At 39.6% G+C, this 24,145-nt stretch overlaps 1 protein-coding gene across 1 annotated transcript in view; it reads right to left on the reverse strand.

The window, feature by feature from the left end:
• lamb2l (laminin, beta 2-like) overlaps positions 1–24,145 on the reverse strand; it is a 168,664-nt gene that overhangs the window by 98,011 nt on the left and 46,508 nt on the right. Inside the window, exon 3 of the mRNA XM_028825429.2 lies at positions 2,145–2,314. Coding sequence (XP_028681262.2) covers positions 2,145–2,314 — 170 coding nt within the window. The remainder of the gene's footprint in view (positions 1–2,144; positions 2,315–24,145) is intronic.

The raw sequence follows: 24,145 nt of genomic DNA on the forward strand, positions 1-24,145 counted from the left end.
ACTCTAAACGTGCTATTAAAGTCACACTGGAGTGGTTTAAAGGGAAACATTTAAACATCTTGGAATAGCCGAGTCAAAGCCCAGACCTCAATCCAATTGAGAATCCATGGGCATGATTTAAAGATTGCTGTACACCAATGCAAACCATCTATCTTGATGGTGTGAGAGCCAGTTTTGTCCTCAGGAATGGGCAAAAATCTTAATGGCGAGACGTGCTAAGCTAATAGAGACATTCCCAGGAACACTTGAAGCTGGAATTGGAGCAAAAGGAGGTGCTACAAAGTATTGACTTTGTAAGATGAGTATCTATGCACACTCAGGATTTCCTTTTTTTATCCTAATTATTGTTTCTGAAACATTGAAAAAAATCCCACCTTCAAAGTGATGAGAATGTGATGGAAATCAGATGGTGCCATCCACCCAAATATCTGTTTCAATTCCAACTTGTAATGCAACAAAACAGGACAAACACCGAGGGCAGTGAATACTTTCACAAGGCACTGTAAGTATTCTGGTGTCTTGTGGTAAACAGCTTTATAAGTCACATGCAGAGCTTTAAACACAATTCAGTATTTAACAGGAAAGCACATTAGCTTCTCTCAATGATATTTTCAGATCATAAAGATCAGAAATAGTTTGGCATTTACTGAATTACATCTCTAGTGATCATCACCTTAAAAAGACCAATCAAAGTAGCAAAATATCCAGCATACTACAAACACTGAACTCACTCAATTTAATTATTTATTTATTTACATTTATTACTGAACACTGATATTGTATATTTTACTGCCAAACAACACTGGTGACACTGCTGCCTCACAGTCACAGATCTGGTACATTTACATTTATTTTTATTTGGCTGATGTCTTTATCCAAGGCAACTTACAATATTTCTGATACAAGTGGTTCCATTTCTTTTGGTTTTCCGTTTGGAGCATAGGCCGGTCAAGTGACTCGCTGATGGTCACACAGTGTCAGTAGTGGGATTTGAACCCACAATGTCAACACACTGCCTACCTACTGTAGCATAGCATAGGCACTGGTTATGGTGAAGTTTGCACATTCTTTCCATGTTAGGATTGCATTTTTTTTTCTTTGACTTCTTTGGTCTCCCCATCATAAAAATCTTAGTATGGTTAAAATGAGACTATAACTTGATCCCCCAATGATACAGTGAAGGTGTGCATGTGGTCAGCGATGGGCCGATGGCTCACCCAGAGTGAGTTCCTGCCTTGCACAAGATGTTGCCAGGATAGGCTCCAGCATTCACAACCCCAATCTGAATAAAGTGAGTTGTAAATGGATAAATACAGTAATTAACACAGAATGAAACCACAGAGCTGCCACTTAAAAGTGGGATTGTTTCAGTACCTTGGAGAGAGTTATGGCATATAACTACAGCAATCAACAGCAAATCACTTTCAATTTATTTGACTGGTAGTGGTGGGCACTGGTATGTTTATACATTTATATATTTAATATAATACTAGTTCTAATTTCTATTTGTAGCAAATGTCAAGTCTTGCTTTTCATCAGCTACAGTAAACAGTAACAGAGAACATTGAAGTTCATATTTGCAACAATCTACAATACAATCCATGTTATAAATTTAACTTTCAAGCCTTTTTGTTGTTAGCAAAATAGGTTTAGATAAATTTATTTAAGTAAATAAATGTATTTTCAAAATAAAAAATGTTAAGCACTAAAACACATTTCAGCTCAGTTAAAAACTAAATAAAACAACAATGCAAATCTTTTCCAAACTCAAATAAAATAATGTGCATGACTTTCTTACAAGATTACAATATAAATTACACATTTCTACCAACTACGTCTATCTATCTATCTAATCTTCCAAATCCAAATCCAGTTCAACATCTTTAAATGAAATTTGGCTTGGCTTTGACATCTTCCTAGCACAAACTACATTAAAATAGGTTTAAAGGTCCTGTATAGAATCCCACCTTCATTTACCCTCTTTGCAAGATGAAGCTTACCAGTGAATGTTCTATATTAAATAAAAAGATACATTAACACAGGCAAGTACTCCATTTTATTAAAAATAGCATAAGCATAATAAAATAGGTGTGAATGATCTGGTTTTATGGCAACAAGCAAAACTTTGATGTCAATACACTTACCTGAAGATGGCTGACAATGCAGTATTCTTCTTCAGTCCCCAAGCCGCAGGTTGATGAAGCACCGAGTTTGTCTGCTCGACCGATCAGCAGATTGCCTGTTGCAGGATAACAGCCACCATCTGAACAACCCTGAGGTATTGAAGGCCTGTCTTGGGCCGTAACACGGAAAGCTACCAAGGAAACAAAACAAAAAATTAACAAACTTGAAGCTTTTACACTAATTATAAGATAGTTATTAATTTTGAGTAACATCTGTTAAAAAATATATTCTCATTAATTCCAGGAAAACATAATAAAATGTGTAACAACTGCACTCATGCTCAGCTAGCGACACTCTCTGGCTGTGATAGAGTGAAGTCGGCCACAAAAACCATACTTACCAGTCAGTTTCCTACCTATCCTCCACTCAAACTCCCCAGATGACGGACAAAAAAGGATTAAGGTTCAGTTGGTGTAACATGAATACATTAGACAGTAATAGAAAAAAACATGAATCAGACCTGACCTCCCTTGTCTTAACTACTGTATGAAACATATATAAATTACAAAATGAAAACAAACATCCACTTACACACAGAGTCCAATGTGAAAGCACAGTTAAAGCAAAGATTGAAAAATAGATGAAAGCCGGCAATGTCCCAAATGATGAAATGATAGCAAAACACAATTGAAATGGGACCATTCCGAAATGTGAACCAAAACAGTCCCACCAGTGAGTTCAGGGAGCAGTCTGACAGCCGTGGGTAGTGAATGAGGAAAAGTTAAAAACACCTAACTACTGTGTGTAACTGGATGTAAAGTGATGTTCTGTTGTTCCGTTTTGATGAAATAATAGAAGCATTTGATAGGATAAATCTTGATTTTGTTATGCTTCCTTTTCTCTCTTTTTTCTTGAAATCAGGAAAACTCCACCTCCAACAAGGTCAAGTGCTATAATTGGTGACATCCTTACAAATGCTGAGGGGAAACTCTTGTTCCGATATATATATGGAAGAGAAGGTCTGTGATACGGTTTGCATATTTGCAGCTGGAGATCCACAAAGGGAGAAAAATGAATCACGTATCATAAAGTAGTTTTTATTCCTGAGCTTTCAACCCCTGCCAGGGATCTTCATCAGAGGATAATGCTTAGACTTACAAGAATCAAAGGCAATATATAGCAAAAAATTACGTGGAGGGGGGGAGGGTGTGGGAGGTGGCTAAGTCAGTGTGATCGGGGGGGGAGGGGGGGTATTGGGTGTACAGTTTATTTATTATGAACATGTTCTTCTTAAGTTTGCATATGCTGGATTTATGTCCATGTGTCTGTTGATGGCATTCTTATATGATAGCCAATTTTTTGCTGTATATTGCCTTTGATTCTTGTAAGTCTAAGCATTATCCTCTGATGATTGTGAATTTCCTCTTGGGATTAATAAAGTATCTATCTATCTATCTATCTATCTATCTATCTATCTATCTATCTATCTATCTATCTATCTATCTATCTATCTATCTATCTATCTATCTATCTATCTATCTATCTATCTATCTATCTATCTATCTATCTATCTATCTATCTATCTTTTTTCTCCTTTTGTGGATCTCCAGCTGCATATATATATATATATATATATATATATATATATATATATATATATACTAATTAATAAAAGGCAAAGCCCTCACTGACTCACTGACTGACTGACTGACTGACTCACTCATCACTAATTCTCCAACTTCCCGTGTAGGTGGAAGGCTGAAATTTGGCAGGCTCATTCCTTACAGCTTACTTACAAAAGTTAGTCAGGTTTCATTTCGAAATTCTACGCGTAATGGTCATAACTGGAACCTGTTTTTTGTCCATATACTCTAATGGAGGAGGCGGAGTCACGTATCGCGTCATCACGCCTCCTACGTAATCACGTGAACTAAAAACAAGGAAGAGATTTACAGCACGAGTCAAACGCGGGAACGAAGGTAAATGACGTTAATTTTGGAGTGTCTTTTAATACTGTGTAAGCATACATATTACCACATGTGTAATTAAACGTGTGCATTTACGGGGTGATTTCTCAGGCTTAAAAGCTCGCCTTTTATCAAACGCGGGAACAAAGGTAAATGACGTTGTTGAGTGTCTTTTAATACTGTGTAAGCATACATATTAACACGTGTACAATTAAACGTGTGCATTTACGGGGTGATTTCTCAGGCTTAAAAGCTCGCCTTTTATTAAAAAGGTAAATGCAAACTGTTTTCATTCTGAAGGGCACAAACCACATTAGATTTCAGACGTTAAACGCGCAAAAATGTCGGTACACCAGATAAATAAGTGCAACATATTATCAGTTGTATTGTATGCTTACAATACATATAGAAATGTGTTAATCGTTAACTAATATTATGGGATGGTGTTTTTCGACTCGCGCCTTGATTTAAACGATTGCATTTCTTGGTGGGTTTGCGTAGCTTATTGTCAATATCTTTACACCTCTTTTTAAGACTTAATTTAAAAAGGTTTTCTTTTCTTCTTAATTAAAATTTAAAAGCAATACTTCACCGCTGCGAAGCCTGTCTAGCGCTGAAGTCCGAGGTTCGATTACCGTAAGCGAGTGCAGTGAGTGTGTATGCCTGATGAGCCAAGAATAAGGGGGAAAGACGTGTCGCGTACTCTTTGCATCTCTTTTTAATAAAAGGCGAGCTTTTAAGCCTGAGAAATCACCCTGTAAATGCACACGTTTAATTGCACATGTGTTAATATGTATGCTTACACAGTATTTTTAGTTTTTTTTTTCTTTCTTCAGTAATATTTAATCTCCTTAAAGAAAAATAACATATGCATTTTACTTTTTTTGTATCTCTTTAGTAATATTTTAGTGTAAAAGGATAACCAGTATTTCAACCTTTTATGTTACTTTATAAATTTATTTTACACAATGTTGAAAAATTAATAAGAAAGCTACATATTTTGGCAGCTGCTGCTTTAATTTTCAATGAAATGAAAAAAGCTCTCCAAGAGAAAACGTCAATGAAGAAGAAACAGTTTGCACTATCTAAAAAGGAGAAACCCTCATTTATAAAGGTTTGCTGCAGATGACTTAACTGAAAATAAATTAATAGTTCCTATGTGTATAATACATATTTATCTATTTTACTTATGCCTTTATTCCAGCAACTTGCAACATCTGAGGTACAATTTGTTACATTACTTTTGTTTTTTGCAGCACAGGCAGGTGAAGTGACTTCCTCAGGGTCACACAGTGGTGTCAGTACCAGGATTTGAACTGACAAGCTCCGGGTTTACTGAAATATTACTGAAGAAAGAAAAAAAATGAAAACGGGCAAATGGGGCTATGCATACAGATGTCCATTCATCCATTATCCAACCTGCTATATCCTAAATACAGGAGCCAATAAGTAGATATGTATATATACAGTATATATATATATATATATATATATATATATATATATATATATATATATATATATATATATATATATATGTGTGTGAATGTATGTATGTATGTATATATGTATGTCTATATTTATATGTATATATATATATATATATATATATATATATATATATATATATATATATATATATATATGTAGATATGTAAATTTGTATATGTATATATATATGTATATGCAGATATGTGTATATGTAGTTATGTATATATATGTATATATGTTTATGTATATATATCGTTACATAACCTCTTTAACGCACTACTTCTCCGCTGCGAAGCGCAGGTATTTTGCTAGTATATATATATATATATATATATATACAGTATATATACTGTATATACAGTATTTATACACATGTAATGAAAAGGTCAGACAAAGACAAAACTTATAAACATTGAACAAATAAAATTCACATTATACGTAGCCCTGCTACAAATGTATAAAACTGACTCTGCCTGTTTACCATGCGACTGAAGCTTGGAACTGGAAATCGATATGCAACAACTCATTACAGACAGTTTGCCTACTGATTAACAAGTTGAAGTCTAAGCAGTCAGGCAATTATTACAATTCTGATAGTTAACTCACCATTCTAATTACTCCTTCTCATTTCTATGTAACTAGCCACAGTACCTGTCGAAGAAGACAGCTAATAGAATAATTAAAAATTATTTGCTGTCTCTAATTCTATGTGCGCCTTCAGTGCCTTTCCTTCGTATTCACAAGTGTGTGAAAGTCTTTTCACCAGTGCTCAATCTCTTGACCGTGTCCTTCATTAGGCTGCTTTTTAGACTTTCACTATTTTTGAGGTCCCTTTGTTGCCTTCTATCTGGTTTTATACTTTAAGTCTTTGAAGGATACTCTACTCTGACAGCATGCATCTTACACTGTTTCTAATGTCGCTATACTGGTGCTTCATCTCATGTTCCCATTATTTGCGAGGCACCTTTCTCACCTCCGGTCTGGTTTTATACTTGCTGCTTTTGAAGGTGACTGAGCATGCCTCATATGGCTTTACTCCTGTTCATATGATTCACTCTCGCACTTCCTCTTTTGATCACGTCATGAAAGCCAAACTGACCAATCAGATTGCTCAGAGGAACTGAACACACAGACCTTAGTGTTTTATTAGAAAACCGGATTTGAGGTTTTCTAATCCAAATTTGACTAGACATTGATGATCCATACTAAGACCTTTATGAGAAATCTGTTAACCTAAAAACAACAGGGTATATTAATGAAAGTCTAGAAAACTGTCACAGGCAAAGCAATATGATGATGTGGTAAACAGAGATTTGATAACTACAAAATTAGCCTGAAAGAATGGCAGCACTGACATGATGGAGCGGTTTACCCCTTTATGACAAACATGGACAAACAATGTAACTTGCCTAAAATCTGCCAAATGGTTAAGTTATTTTCAAGTCAGATGGTCATTTTTCTTAGGAGATTTAACCTCATGAATCTGGTGAAACAAACAAAATTGATGTCTGAGAACAACAGATCCAGTAATTATTATTACTGAGGAATACTGTATAGCTACCATTTTCAGTGATCACAAAACGCAGACAAAGAAGACTCAATTAAAGGAACAATTCCAAATTGCTTTCCAGAAGTGTCAGAGACCATGCCCAAACCAGTTTTAGGGGCATGATTCATTGTAGAACAACCTTGGATCTTGAGAACTTCCATATTAATGATCAGATGTTTTTTGTGGTCTGCTATAAATAATGACATAAACTCTTATGTTGAAGCTTCTGAAATATACAACTGTACTATGGCTAGCAAAGCCAGTCCTTGTGGTCTTCATCAGGTGTGGCAGGAAACAACCTTGTTAGTCCATTACAGGGCAAGATATACTGTAATATTAAAATACTGTATACTATATATGTTGTAAGTCACCAAATAAGTCAATGTAAATGTAAATGTAAAATGAAATGAAATAAAGGAGGGGAAAGAGTGCAAAGACATTTTGTAATTATGTATACCATAGAAAAGATGTTGCCTGGAATATTTTACCATTCACCTGAACAAAATTAATATTTTCTGGTGTAAAACACACAACATAAAATATAGCTAAGAAAGATGTAAGTTACTAAAACATAAAAAGTTGTTCCTACCCTTTTCACGCTCATTGACTAATCTGACTCAATATATTTATTGGAGACAATAACGTTTCAAAGCAGCAGTTTATGTTGTAATTCACAAAGACAAAGAAAGAACAGGAAGGTAAGAAATTCTACTGTACAGTATGCTTTAATATCTTAAATGTTATTGAAAGAGAAGCCAAAAACTATAACTCCTCAAACACTTGTCTCCTGTGTCCTGGTGTAACTCAAAACAACATTGCCATACTTTTCCAAACCTATCACAAATTTAATAATGACTTCACTATCTTTTCATGCCCCAACTAGCATATAACAATGGTATGTATACTAAACCTGAAGGCAAATTCTTTTGGTTGTATGTAATGCTTGAATGGATATTTATTTATACAAGGAATTAATTCTCAATGTGGAATCGAAATTAATGGAAAATCTGGCTCCATTCTCAAGTTTGGGAATATACCTGTTTTTGGTTATTACTTGTGCTTTATTCCTCCTCATTGGTAAGTTTAGATCATCAGCATGCCTGGCAACCAGACTCAATACAGCTTATGAATGATAATTATATACTGGAAACAACAGAATTCATTATAGGATTAAAATAGATTCATAGAATATAATATTGTATCTAGCAGATTTTCCTTGAGTCAGGGTCATAAGGAGCTGCACAGCTTCCTACCAGCAACTAGTTGAAGGTGGTAATCAGTCTGCCTTTGGATGAGACAGGACCACACTGCAGAGTACATTCATGCATACGAGGGAGGGACAAAATAACAGAAACACCTAACTATATATTAATGTAACATGAAGAACCTAATAAGGAGTAAGGCCACCCTGTCCCTTAAACAGCTTTAGGCCTTCTTGGAATGCTGTCATACAAGTCCTGGGCTGTATGTAGTGGGATTACTGCCCCATTATTCAAGAAGAAAAGCCAGAGTCCACTTCTTTGAGGGCTGAAGAAAGCAAAAATCTATTGTGCACTCTGTGCTCCTGAAGTTCCCATATGGGTTCAATGATATTTAGATTTGGCAATTGGGGAGGCCATGGAAGATGTCTGAGTTCATCTTGGTGTTCATGAAACCACTCTTGAATTTGTTTAGCAATATGCTTTGTGGCACTATTATTATGATGGGAACAGAGGAACATTGTGAAGGAAGCTCTTGCAATATCAGATGCACCTGGTTCAGTAAAATTGTCTCATATTCTTTTGCCATTATATGGCTATGCAGAACAATCATTGGACCTAACGATTCCTATATTCATACCACTATGGGTTTCCCTGCCATGTTTAACAGTTGGCAACAGACATTGTCAGTTGAAGACATCATTGGCTTTCTCCAGATATAAACACATTCAGACAGGGAATATGATGAAAGCTGACTCATCAGAACATTTCATTATTTTAATTGTTGAGGGTTTCAGATTTTGTGCTCCTAACACCCAAGTACAATTCAAGTACTCAACTTCGAGCGCTGAGAACAAATGCCAGTGCCGGTGTGGTTCCATATTTACCTGACGAGGTAAGAAGGCGGTATCGTGGGAGCAGAGCCGGCACTAAGCTAAAAATGAAGCGGCTTGCGAGAAAGTGGCGTTTCAAGCCTTCGGTGCCTTCTGTGATTCTGGGGAATGTAAACTCAATCTCAAATAAGATCGACGAACTGGCTGCGCTGGTGAAAAATGTAAGGACCTACAGAGAATGCAGTTTGTTGTGTTTTTGCGAAACCTGGCTAACTAACACCATCCCAGATGCCAATGTGGAGCTACCCGGGTTTAGCACAGTTAGAGCGGACAGAGATGCAAGTACCTGTGGTAAGCACAAAGGAGGAGGACTCGCTCTCTATGTTAATACACGGTGGTGTAACTCTGGACATGTTAATGTCAAAATCTCCACTTGCTGCAGGGATATCGAACTGTTGGCCGTAAGTTTACGTCCCTACTACTTGCCCAGAGAGTTTGGACACGTCATTGTTGTCATCGTGTACATCCCTCCTCGGGCGAACGAGGAGTCAGCAAGTGACATCATCCATTCTGCTGTTGCTAAGTTACAAACGCAGCACCCTGAGGCGCTTGTGCTAATCGCTGGAGACTTTAACCATGTGACACTGGACAAAACATTACCTGCATTCTCCCAGTATGTGGACTGTAACACCCGGGGAAATAAGACTATTGATTTACTGTATGCAAACGTTAAAGACGCATACAGCGCCACCCCGGTGCCTGCGCTTGGGAAAGCAGATCATAACCTGGTTCTGCTTCAGCCTCACTATAAACCAAAAGTGAGAGTCCTACCTGTAACCACACGATCATTCAGGAAATGGACTCCGGAGGCTGAGAATACTCTGAGAGAATGTTTTGGAACTACAGACTGGGATATCCTGCAGGGATCTCATAGTGAGAACATTGAGGAAGATGTTGACTGCACTACTGACTACATCAACTTCTGTATGGACATTGTAGTTCCAGTAAGAACAGTACGCTGCTATGCTAACAACAAGCCATGGATTACAAGTGACATCAAGGGCCTTTTGAACCAGAAGAAAAGGGCTTTTAAAGACGGTGATCAGCATGAGCTCAAGCGCGTGCAGAAGGAACTCCGAGTCCAGCTCAGGGCGGCGAAGGAGCAGTACAGGAGAAAGCTGGAGCAGAAGTTGCAGAATAACAGCATGAAGGAAGTGTGGGATGGGATGAAAATAATCACTGGCTGCAGCTCGAAGCGGGGTACCACCATTGAGAGAGACGTGAAGAGAGCAAACCAAATGAACAACTTCTTTAACAGGTTTGACAACCCTAACCCACTCTCACACTCACCTCAGAGTATTGCACCCTCCACACATCCTTCTTCTGATACCAGCATAAGAAAGACATCCCCACCCATAATTACAACAGCGCAAGTGAGCAGAGAGCTGAGGAGACTTCGTGCCAGCAAAGCAGCAGGTCCAGATGGAGTATCGCCACGACTGCTGAAGGTCTGTGCATCGGAGCTGGGGGGTCCTCTACAGCGCATCTTCAACCTGAGCCTGGAACAGGGGAGAGTCCCGAGGCTTTGGAAAACATCTTGCATCACCCCAGTCCCAAAGGTATCAAGTCCTAGTGAGCTGAATGACTTTCGGCCTGTTGCTCTGACATCATATGTGATGAAGACCATGGAGAGGCTGCTGCTTCACCACCTTAGGCCACAGGTTCAACACGCCCTTGACCCTCTGCAGTTTGCATATCAGGAGAAGGTGGGAGCAGAGGATGCCATCATCTATATGCTACACCGATCCCTCTCTCACTTGGACAGAGGCAGTGGTGCTGTAAGAATTATGTTTCTAGACTTCTCTAGCGCCTTCAACACAATCCAACCTCTGCTCCTTAGGGACAAGCTGACAGAGATGGGATTAGATTCATACCTAGTGGCATGGATCGTGGACTATCTTAAAGACAGACCTCAGTATGTGCGTCTTGGGAATTGCACGTCTGACATTGTGGTCAGCAACACAGGAGCGCTGCAGGGGACTGTACTTTCTCCGGTCCTGTTCAGCCTATATACATCAGACTTCCAATACAACTCGGAGTCCTGCCATGTGCAAAAGTTCGCTGATGACACTGCTATTGTGGGCTGCATCAGGAATGGGCTGGAGGAGGAGTATAGGGACCTAATCAAGGACTTTGTTAAATGGTGCGACTCAAACCACCTACACCTGAACACCAGCAAAACCAAAGAGCTGGTGGTGGATTTTAGGAGGCCCAGACCCCTCATAGACCCAGTGATCATCAAAGGTGACTGTGTGCAGATGGTGCAGACCTATAAATATCTGGGAGTGCAGCTGGATGATATATTAGACTGGACTGCCAATACTGATGCGCTGTGCAAGAAAGGACAAAGCCGGTTATACTACCTTAGAAGGCTGGCGTCCTTCAACATCTGCAATAAGATGCTGCAGATGTTCTATCAGACAGTTGTGGCGAGCGCCCTCTTCTACGCAGTGGTGTTCTGGGGAGGCAGCATTAAGAGGAAAGACGCCTCACGTCTGGACAAACTGGTGAGGAAGGCAAGCTCTATTGTTGGCATGGAGCTAGACAGTTTAACATCTGTGGCAGAGCGAAGGGCGCTCAGCAGGCTCCTATCAATTATGGAGAATCCACTGCATCCACTTAATAGTATCATCTCCAGACAGAAGAGCAGCTTCAGCGACAGACTGCTGTCACTGTCCTGGTCCACTGACAGATTGAGGAGATCGTTCCTCCCCCAAACTATGCGACTCTTTAATTCCATCCGGGGGGGGTAAACGTTAACATTTAACATTATACATAGTTATTGTCTGTTTTTCACCTGCATTATTATCATTCTTTAATTTAATATTATTTATTGTATCAGTATGCTGCTGCTGAAGAATGTGAATTTCCCATTGGGATAAATAAAGTATCTATCTATCTATCTATCTATCTATCTATCTATCTATCTATCTATCTATCTATCTATCTATCTATCTATCTATCTATCTATCTATCTATCTATCTATCTATCTATCTATCTATCTATCTATCTATCTATCTATCTATCTATCTATCTATCTATCTATCTATCTATCTATCTATCTATCTATCTATCTATCTATCTATCTAATGGTGTTTGCGTGATGGCATTAGTTACAAACACTTTTCGAATGGAAATTCTATCAGACTGGGCCACAGATGAACTGCTTGAATTCTATGGTAATTTCTGATGTTTTAATTTCAAGAAATTTAGCAATTCCAGTATAATGTGAATTGTCTATTTATACGAGCTTTGACTCTCAATCACTGTTTCTCTTTGCTGATGTAAAATGTCTGTATTTGGTATATGTTGTCATCATTTTTTGAGGTTGTTTCTCTTGACACATTAAATAATTTTGCCGTTTTTGTATCCGCTGCACCTGCAATTGGGGTACCAGCTATGCAAAACTCTTTCAGTTGCTCATGTTGCTTTGAAAACTAACATACCAATGTGCTAACTGTCAGACCTCTTTCATAGTTGACACATACTGCTAATAAACAATCAATCTAATATTACATACCTTATGTTTGTATATATATACAATATATATATATATATATATATATATATATATATATATATATATATATATATATATATGTGGGCGGCATGGTGGCGCAGTGGGTAGCGCTGCTGCCTCGCAGTTGGGAGACCTGAGGACCTGGGTTCGCTTCCCGGGTCCTCCCTGCGTGGAGTTTGCATGTTCTCCCCGTGTCTGCGTGGGTTTCCTCCGGGTGCTCCGGTTTCCTCCCACAGTCCAAAGCCATGCAGGTTAGGTGGATTGGTGATTCTAAATTGGCCCTAGTGTGTGCTTGGTGTGTGGGTGTGTTTGTGTGTGTCCTGCGGTGGGTTGGCACCCTGCCCAGGATTGTTTCCTGCCTTGTGCCCTGTGTTGGCTGGGATTGGCTCCAGCAGACCCCCGTGCCCCTGTGTTCGGATTCAGCGGGTTGGAAAATGGATGGATGGATGGATATATGTATGTATTGTGACAGATAGGGGGCGTTGTCGTCGCCTTGAACCCTCAGACCAGATGCCAGACACCAAATAAAAAGTCCAATAACTAAATTTATTGAAATAAATGTGCACAAAGCACCCTCCACTCCTCAATACTCCAATAATAAATCAATACAATCAACAATAACCAATTCTCCACTCCCAGCAGCTCAGTCACCCTTCCTCTCAACTCGGCTCAGTTCGCTGAGGTTTCCCATAATCCTTTATAGTCTTTGACCCGGAAGTGTTTCTGTCCCTCAGTCCATGTGACTTTATAACACTTCCGGGTCGGGTGAAAACTCCTTTTCTTCATCCCGGAAGTATGTCATTTCCTATGTCCCTATGACTAGGACGTACTTCCGGGTTATAGGAAAAAGTCCTTGAGCATACATGCAGCGTCCCCTGGCGGCCCCCATGGTATGCAGCAGGGCTGTGAAGAAAAACTCCAAGGTCCATGATGCCCTGCTGGAATTCGGGGCACCTCCATGTTGCAGGGAGGGCTCCATCTGGCGGCGTAGGGGTATTGGCTGGGATGAACGGCTGGCCATATACCACAGTATATATATATATATATATATATACTGTATATGTACATATATATATATATGTATTATATATATATATATTTATGTATGTATAAGTATGTATGTATTTATATGTATGCATGTCACCCTTACAGTACATTTTCATTTTCTCTTCTTTTGTTGCCACCATCTCTATAACCTATTCAACTATGCTAAGGCATAATTTATAATAATGGTGCATAGCATATAAAATAATAATTAAAAATTTTGTAACAATTTGCTAATTAAGCAATATTTGCATTTAATAATGTTTGCAGCTTTCTTAGCAATTTTGTTTTAAATACACTTAATTTAATTGAGTGCAGTTTACTTTTGGATTTTTGGCTGGGCAATTTGTATTTATTCATTTTAAGAAATTACACCATAAAGGAGAAAATCTTAATTGCTTTTGTGGTTACTTTTAATGATGGGATCATTGGTGAGCTTTTTATACTTTAAACAATCTATTATGTTAGGGCCAACAAACTCTAGAAAGCTCAGCCTATTGATATTTGACAGGTTCTGTTAGCCTTACAAGTGCTGTACAGTATATCAAAATGGAAGACTCATTATTTACAAACTACATTTATAATTAGTGTATACAACATAGGACTTGTAAGCGGGAGGGTGCTTTATAATAATACATTAAAATCAAATAAATTGAACTAAATGGAATTATTTGGGTAAACTGAAATAACTCAAATTTTAAAATAAAGAATGAACACTGAACTTAACTTGGTCAGTTCATCATCTTGCTCACTTCATTCATATCTGCTACTCGCTTACACTGAATGCACTGTTTATTCATTCCCCTCTAATGAATACAAATCCCATGAAGACAGCTGATAAAAGAATCGTCTGTTGACACCACATTGCACCTGCCCACCTGTTTCCAGAAAACACAGACTAGTCAGGAAGGATGCTAGTATCCACAACGGAAAAGACTTTTCTGTGTACTGCTGATGGCCCAGCCCAGACAACTTCATTTTTCCAACCTGAATCATGAGATCTGGTAATCTAGCTTTCAAAGGATTAGCGCACTTTAGGTCCAGAGAAAAATGTATTTAAATATTTGTATTAAGTAACTGAAAACACAGAGCTCCACACAACTCAATTACACATAGGGATTGTTCATTCACAGTTATAATTCATTATTTTAAATTGTGTCATTAATCAAAGTTAAAAGCAGCAGCAGTGCCAATAAAAGCTCTTCTTGGAAGATCATCTTTATCTAAATGTAAGTTTCAACAAGTTAGCAAAGGACATGGGACTGGATCAGAGACAGAGAGGAGTATGAGAAAGCCACATCAGCAGCAACGCAGTGTATCTGTAAGACACACAGGGGCTTATGGGGGCAGTTAACCTTTCATATGAGGTGGGCGTCTGGGAAATAAATTCTGTAAGAGCACCAAAGTAAGAGAGAGGACATGGAGGACTAATAGAAGGCGAGTAAAACTCACCCGGCCTATAACACGCAGTATAGATAAGTCAGACCCTACTACTCAAAATGTCAGAAAATTGCCTTATTGGATTGGCCCATTTAAAAGAGACCTTCAGTGTTCATAGATATTCTGCCAGTCAGAATCCAACAAGTGTCTGAACCCACTGTAATAAGGCGCTATATAAGCTCCTGACCCGACACAGATTGGACACGAGAGGCACGTATAAAAATAAAACTTTTATTTTCTTCAGCTGGAGGGCACGTCTTCCCCGTAATCCCCCCAGCCAAAACACAGTCCCAAGCACAAACTGAAATGACAAACACAACACTCCTTTCTCTCTTGCAGTACCACTCCTCCCAGGCAAACTTGTCCTCCTCCACCCGACTCTGGCCACTGAGTGGTGGTCACTGACTCCTTTTATTGGGTACCCGGAAGTGCTCCAGGTGCTTGATTGCTGACGTCCGGCTGCACTTCCGGGTGTGGCGAAACAAGTGCCCAAAAGGGGCCAGCAGCTCCTGCTGCAGCACCCACTGGCTGCGCCTGCAGAACTCCAACCCCCATGAAGCCCTGGGGGAGTCCGAGGCACCGCTGCAACCCAGGGAGGCTGCCATCTTGCGTCCAGGGGGAGATACTGGGTTTCCCATCCTTGTCACCCGGTACATATGTTGCAGGGGCGTCCCGGCCAGGCATGGGCCCCGGCCATCCATCACACCACATTTTCTGTTATGGGATCACTGAGGGGTGCAGCCTATCCTGTGACCAACAGACACCAATAAGAATAATTACCCAATCAAAAAAGACTAATTTACACTAAAGCCTGTTATTGCGCTTGCCATGAGAAACTCAAATGTATTTGTGAGATTTAAGAGAGCTACAAAAACAGAGCACTGGTTGGGTCAAAAAAACAAAAAATGAAGCAGATGGCCTGTTACATAACATGTTCTTTGAATATGAATTTGATATAAGCAGCTAATTCAAAAGACCGACATTAATGCAAACCATACAATAGGAGTACATATACAGTATTGTATATGCAGAGCAGAACATTTTGCTATTTCTTATTTAGATGTAATTTCCATAATTTACACACCTACTCCATAATATGGGCATGTTATGTTGTGATAGATAGGATAATTAGTAAATAATCACATAAAAGTAGGGCTAGGAATCGATTAAAAAAATTAACTAGTTACAGTATATCTTTGTATGCAATTAATTGAGATTACTCACGTCTAACATTGAAACATACAGTCATAAAATAAGTACATAAATCAGGAAGTAAATGCACACTGAATCACAAAAATAATGTAGACAGAACAAAAAGGAATTTTAAAACATTTAATGGCAGAACTTAAACTTAAACAATGATTTTAAATCTGGACTTAATACCACTTGAGCAAGTACAACCTGAATTGGAATGCCTTCCTAAAAGGTACGTTGAAAAGAAGGCAATAAGAAATCGAGGCCAAAATATTATAAGCACCTACAAAAAGAACAACAAAAAAGATCTTGTGTTAATTCTCAAATTGGCATAGTGTATAAAACACAGACGTGCCAAAGTAAAACTAAACAATCAAAACGACTTTAGATTTTGAATGCACTGCCAAAGACTCATTTAATTGAAAGTATAAGCATCCCCAAAATGGGCATACATTAAAAGTGTGTTAAAACTGTGCAAATACCATCCACAAATGTTCATCATCATCAATGACTCGATAATAATACTCTACACAAGTGTTTTTCAACTGGTGTGCTGTGGAAATAACAGTGTAGTGTCCCTGGGTCCTGACCTGAGAGAAACCCACTCCTCAGGTGATTGAGACGTGTCTGAGAAGGAGGAGACTATCTGGACAAGCCAACACAGAAGCAGCTCCGTGATTGCTGTTTTTGCAGGAACAGCACTTAGAGAGCACTGTAGCAGCCATGAGACATGTTGGGGAACCAGGGTGTACATTCACCAGTGACTCTTGCAAAGCTGAAGGACAGTGGGCATACAAGTATTCACTAAGTGCTGTGTCTGTGAGCACCAGTCTCCAAACTGATTTTCTGATGGCATCTCTGTTAGTCAAGACCCTTCAGACAGTTCAGCCACGTGTACGATATTTAATGTTCTTGTAGTTGGTCGAATCGTGGTGTGCCGTGAGTTTTTTGGGTTACAAAAAGTGTGCCACCACAGAAAAAAGTTTGGAAAACACTGTTCTACATACACCCTTGCTTGTGGCACAACAAAAGTTCTCTGTAGCTGCTGTTGCACCTAAAAACTGACACCACATTACTTGAATGGTGTAAGGGACGGCTGGCAGTTTATCCCAGCCGGGACACCCCAGTAATGGAAGGATGGGGGGAAGGCAGCTTATCAGGGACACTGCCTCTCCCAGGACAATAGATGGTAGCTTCCATGGACTGCAGTGGTGCCCAGATGCCCGCAGGGCATTATGGGACTTGGAGTTCAGCAACACAGCCCTATTGGGTACTGTGGGTGTCACCAGGAGACACTGCAGGGACACTGGGGAGTCCCTACTGTGTGCATAGCCTGGAAGTACTCCAATGTCATGTGGACAAAAGCACAGATGTACTTCTGGGCTGAAGAAAAATACAATTCTCCATCTGACCCGGAAGTGCTGATGAGTCACATGGATGGAAGGACCGAAGCACTTCTGGGTCAAGGACTATATAAAGGACTGGTGGAAACCCAGCAAGAGAGCCGGAGTTGGGAAGTAGTTGACGGAGCTTGCTGGGAGGTATGGAGGAGAAGAAGAGTATTGAATAATTGTGTATCTTGATTGTGTTTGTTATGGTGGAGGTGCTTTGGAGCACGGGAAAGATTAAATAATTAAAATAATACTTTGTGGTGCTTTTAACTTGTGTCCAGAGTGTCTGTCTGTTGGGTTTAAGGGGCAACAGTGCCCCCTAATGTCCACAATGGTTATGTTGCGTTCTTTGCATAAATTAGTGAAGATACTGCAAACTGGAATAATGGGTAGGGATAATCATTACACTATTACATTATTTTATAGAATTTTGTCATTATATTGGGGCAGTCAGCACTGCAAGCTACCTGGCAGACTGGTGAGTTAAATACAGGGGTACTAGAGACTTATTTTGGTTTTAATGCCACATATAACACAGATTAACATACAGGGCTATTCAAAATGAAAGAGCAGATTTCAAAAATTTATTTCAAACAAACTGTATAAGACAGAAACACATTCCGCATATCACTGGATAACACTGGATCGACAGGCGGATCGGTGCGGCATCCGCAGTAATGCGCTGCATCGGTCTGTCGTGGTGAAAAAGGAGCCGAGCCTTACCAGTCGATCTATGTTCCTACCCTCACCTATGGTCATGAGCTATGGGTAGTGACCGAAAGAACGAGATCGCGAATACAAGCGGCTGAAATGAGTTTCCTCCGCAGGGTGTCTGGGCTTTCCCTTAAAGATAGGGTGAGAAGCTCAATCATCCGGGAGGGGCTCAGAGTAGAGCCGCTGCTCCTCCGCATCGAGAGGAGTCAGATGAGGTGGCTCGGGCATCTGATCAGGATGCCTCCTGGACGCCTCCATGGTGAGGTGTTCCGGGCACGTCTAACCGGGAGGAGGCCCCGGGGAAGACCCAGGACACGTTGGAGGGACTATGTCTCTCGACTGGCCTGGGAATGCCTTGGGATTCTCCCGGAAGAGCTAGAAGAAGTGGCCGGGGAGAGGGAAGTCTGGGCATCTCTGCTCAAGCTGCTGCCCCCGCGACCCGACCTCGGATAAGCGGGAGACAATGGATGGATGGATGGATTTTGAATAGCCCTGTATTTTGCACTTAGGCGGTATGACTTTGATTCGATCTTACAGAAACGTGAAATTAAAAAAAAAAGCTTAATTTTTATTTTTGTGACTTTTCTCTAGCATTGCACCAGGACTGCCATAAATCCCCCAACCTTTTCCTCCCACTCCCCTGATTCTGTGTCGGCATGTACAAATCAAGAAAATGAACACCAGTATGAGGTAATCGCCTCGTTGCCTGCCCTGAATGCGACAATATTTCAACATTTTCTAACATGTTAAACTGGCCATATTAATGGCAAAAGTGAAAGTGTTCACTTTCTTAGGAGTCTAAAATTATCCAAATCTTATTATGTGATATCATCTACTGTTAAATTCTGCTCCGTACTTCTAAAAAATGTTTATTTTTTTATTTTTTATTGAGGATTTGTTCTGTTCTGTGTATTGTATTGTATTGATCCCCTTCTTTTGACACCCACTGCACGCCCAACCTACCTGGAAAGGGGTCTCTCTTTGAACTGCCTTTCCCAAGGTTTCTTCCATTTTTTTTTGGGAGTTTTTCCTTGTCTTCTTAGAGAGTCAAGGCTCGGGGGCTGTCAAGAGGCAGGGCCTGTTAAAGTCCATTGCGGCACTTCCTGTGTGATTTTGGGCTATACAAAAATAAACTGTATTGTAATGTACTTAAAAAATAACACTCGCTGGCAGCACTTGGTTCAAAAAACAGCTGCTAATATGGTGTCAGTCCATCTTAAGGCTTAGTAATCATTCATATGAAAAAAAAGCCAATTTTAAAAGTAATTTTTATCAGTTGACTCTGGCTAAATGAAGTCTCTTCACACATTACGTGCCCCGGTGTACCTTCCACATTTCCAAGCCCTGTGTGTTAGGTTAACGGGTCATTTTAAATTAACAGGTATGAATGAATACGCATAGTCTAGCTGCTGGCAGATACCCAGTGCTACCTGGGATAGCCTCCTGCTCCCTTTGACACTAAGACTGGAATGAGCTGGTTTGAAAAAAAGGATGGAAAGATGAACATCAAGTAGGTCTGACTAAAAAGGTTTAGAAAATTAAAAACTCTGTTTTGAAATGCTACTGAATGAAACTAATTTAATCAATCATTTATACTTTCAAAGCAATCTTTTCAACAACCTAAACAGTGACCTCATCCAATGTGAATCCATCAGCTAATTGGTATTTAGGAACAAGCTATTGTTTTCAACCACATAGACTAAAGGTACAACAAAGAACAATAGAGGCACATATGTGACTTCGATTAATGTGTATTTTTGGCATATGCTGGAAACCTGGCTAGCTAACAATAGGACTGCAAATACCGCAGCCTGTAGACACAGGGAAGCACGCAGATTTGAATAGTTACAAACTCAGTGGTGCATCTGTGAGAGGAAGAAGAAAGTCAGTCCTAATCAAAAACAGGCCAAACTCTTCTATCAACTTGGTTTTAATACAAAAAAAAAATACCAACAATTTATGAATTACTAATGAAACACAAGGACTGACTGTCCTAAAATAAAGTTCAAATAAAAAAACAAGTTAAAGATAAGAAGCTGATTACTTCTGGTGGTTCATACAGAGCAAGCGGAACTTTTCTTTGGTTTTCACCATTTAAAACACAGGCTCACAGTGAACACGTCGATGATCTAACTTTACTAAGTTTTGCTCGTCAAACAAACTAAGGATATAAAAGCAATACTTGCATGTGGTCAGAGGTTTTGAGTATTTGATGATCTTCTTGCTCTCGTTCCTGCATTTTGTATCCTGGACCATGACTTGCATGTCTACATTGTATTTGCCTGCTGCTCAATCACTCTGTATTTTGGATTACTTTTTGCTTATCAATGTGTTTTTGTGTCTTGTCTTCTTATTATTTCTTGCTCTTCATCATTTAAGTGCCTTCTGGGTTTTGTTTGATGCTCAGCAGATGTTGCTGCTCTTCTTTTTCGTCCTGCCATTACGGTAGTTATCACTTGGTTTTTGATTGCTTTGCCATAAACACACAACCACAGGCCACTTTGCCATCCTATATGCATGTTTAGTAAAGTTTGATGGTTAATAAAAATAGGATATTTATAAGCACTTGTTTCAGAAGGTAAAGTAAATGCCTCTCGAGTTAGGATGAGAGTGTATGATGCCACAAGAGGCAAGACATAAAGAGCTGTAAACTTTCCACCCGTTGTTTACACATGTAAAAACTTACACTTGATTATGAATTCTGAACAGATATCTGATGATCTTCTCGAGTGCTAGCATGCACGTCTTTGTACTTGTGGTTCTTGGATTCTGCATCTCAGACTTAATGCTCAAAGGATGTCTCTGCTCTTCTTCTTTTTCCTATTATAGTTCTCTTTCATTACATAATTGACTTCTGCAATTTGGTTGCCACACATTACAGATGTTGCTGTCCTTCATTTATTTTTTGTCATGCCACTTGGTTTTACAATCACTTTGCCGTAATAAACACACAACCATAGCTCACTTTACCAAGACTTCTGCTACCTAAACTTTTTTGAATTTCCAGAACATATCAGGTCATAATCTTTTGTTTAAGACAAAGATCAAGGTTCTTGCTCCATTAATTTGCAAGTAATTGCGTGATAGATAGACAGACATTAGCATTTTATATACGAAATAAAGAACACTGGAAAATGTGTTCTGCTGCCAGCAGTAAAGAAGGGGCAGGAACATTTCCTTAACTGTTTCCTTTTGTTTTTCATTTTTTACCAACAAATAATTGTGTAATCCAGTTTCATTGGGCCAAAGAGAAGTTCTTCAGAACTGACCTGAAGACTCAACATCAAAGGCACACCATTTACACGGTAGTCTTGTTTCAGATGGAATATTATGGATGCCAATAATATGGCAGATACCACAGCTGCATGTAGTATGCATGTTACACAGACAAAAAAAGTACATGCAATTCATACAGGTTCAATAACTCTACTTGTGCTCTCTGTTGGTGGTATTTACTATTGTGACTTGTGGGTTACTGCTGTGATGGATGGCCGGCGAGAGTTTCCGGCCCTCACCCCCAGGCCGCCAGGAGGAGCTCTCCCGACAGCATGGACGTGCCCCGAATTCCAGCAGGGCCTCATGGACTTTGTAGTTTTTATACACAGCCCTGCTGGATACCTTGGGGACTACTGGGAGTCGCTGTAGGGAGGCTCATGAACTCTTATGTGCCCTATAACCTGGAAGTACGTCCTGGTTACGTGAACAGGAGGGATGACGTACTTCCAGGTTGAAGAAAAGGACTGTTTACCCTGACCCGGAAGGAATAAGGACTTGTGGGTAATGGAACAGAAACACCTCCGGGTCAGGGGGTATAAAGGACTCTGGGAAAGCCCAGACACTGAGCTGAACTGGGAGGAAGGGTGGCGAAGTGTCTGGGAGAGGAGGAGTGATACTTGTATTTGATTATTGATTATTCATATTTGTATGTGTAGTGTGGAGAGGAGGGTGCTTAGTGCACTTTATTATCATAATAATAAAAAGTCTTGGACTTTTACCTGGTGTTTGGCGTACTACTTGAGGGTTCGAGAGGGCGATAACAGCCTCAACTGTTACACTGCCTTGCACCCAAAAGATGAGGCTGAGTCTAAGGATCTCGGGAAAATCAGCTTTATTCAGCTTGAAACAGGAACAGGAAGGTTATTTATTCAAGTGGGAGCTACCACTCTGCTACACAAAGACACAGCAAATGGGCAGGGCCGGGGCCAGGTCAGTGGTCAAGTTATAGTGTTCCTTACATCACCCATCGGGGGAATGAACATATTGCACAAGGAGGTGATGAGCTTGCCATTGACTCTGTGGCACTGTGAACCTGCGAGGTGCTGTGAATCTGCGGTTGCATTGGTGATGGACAAGCAGCTCTCAACAGACGTGTCAACTGCATTTCGGTGTGTTGCCCCGTCGGGGAGGGTCTCAAAAGAGTTTAAAAGTCTCACACTATACATTGGGTGTCATCTGCTGTCCTTTAACTGCAGACTGCAACAAGTGAATAAGTGTGGCATTCATCTGTGCCTTTCCATTCCAGTGCTGTCTTCATTTACCTTTAAATAATAATTAACCTTTAGACAACAGAAGCCTTTCATGCTCTTGCATCAGAAAACAGCAGATGGCACATAACTGTTGCAAATGTCCAAAGAAATCCTCACCTCGACTTGATGCTATTTTGGACAATCTAAGACAATAGGAAGAATAAGGCTAATGGCCTGTTCTCACCACAATTGTTCTCATGTTCTAATGTCCCTATTGTCATACAGGTCTGTGTTGTTTATCTCTTTCAGCTTCCTGCTGACATTACAGACACTGTGCACATCATTAGAGGCTCTGTACTCAAAGTTTCACCTGCTCAACTTAGCTGTTTCAACTGCTAAATTCTGTCACATATTGTAAAAAAACAGACTATGATGATACAGCAAACATAGTATGAAAATAGTATTAAAGACTGAGGGGGGAACTATAAAAAAATTGTTTCCCATCAGAATCAGAATTCACTTTATTGGCCAAGTACACTAATTTGTACTAGGAATTTGCCTTGATAGTATTGCTGCAATATACAAGGACAACACAGAATACTGTACAACAGGCACATGTAACAAGATAAAATATAAAATGATACAATATGATACATCATAAAAGAGCAATACGAAAAAATAAAGAGATAGTAGGATTAAAAGGACCAGTGTGCAGGTCTGCATAGATACTGAATAGAAGTTCAGACCTGATTAATCGGAATAACTGGAACATTGAAAAAACTGTTTAGGTGACGTGTTGATTTAAATTTCACTGCATAAAGACGTTTACCAAAGGGAAGTCTTTGGAACAGGTGATGTCCTAGGTTAGATGGATCAGCAATGACCTTTGTAGCCTGCCTTTTTACCCAAAATTGGAATGAAATTGGCCATGAAAAGTGGAAAAGATAAACAAGAAAAAATGAAAAGAAATCTAGGACAAAACAAGATTAGCCCAACCGAGCTAAAACTATTCTCCAAAGTTAATTTATTTTGCATTTTACAGCACAATTTTAATGCTCAGCCAATACCGGTGCCCTAAAAGAACCTCCTAATTACAACACTGCTTATAGTGAAAGGACAAAAAAAATTATACAAAGTTTAACAAGAAGGGAT

The sequence above is a fragment of the Erpetoichthys calabaricus genome, chromosome 18 (assembly GCF_900747795.2).
Source record: "Erpetoichthys calabaricus chromosome 18, fErpCal1.3, whole genome shotgun sequence".
Classification (NCBI taxonomy): Eukaryota; Metazoa; Chordata; class Cladistia; order Polypteriformes; family Polypteridae; genus Erpetoichthys; species Erpetoichthys calabaricus.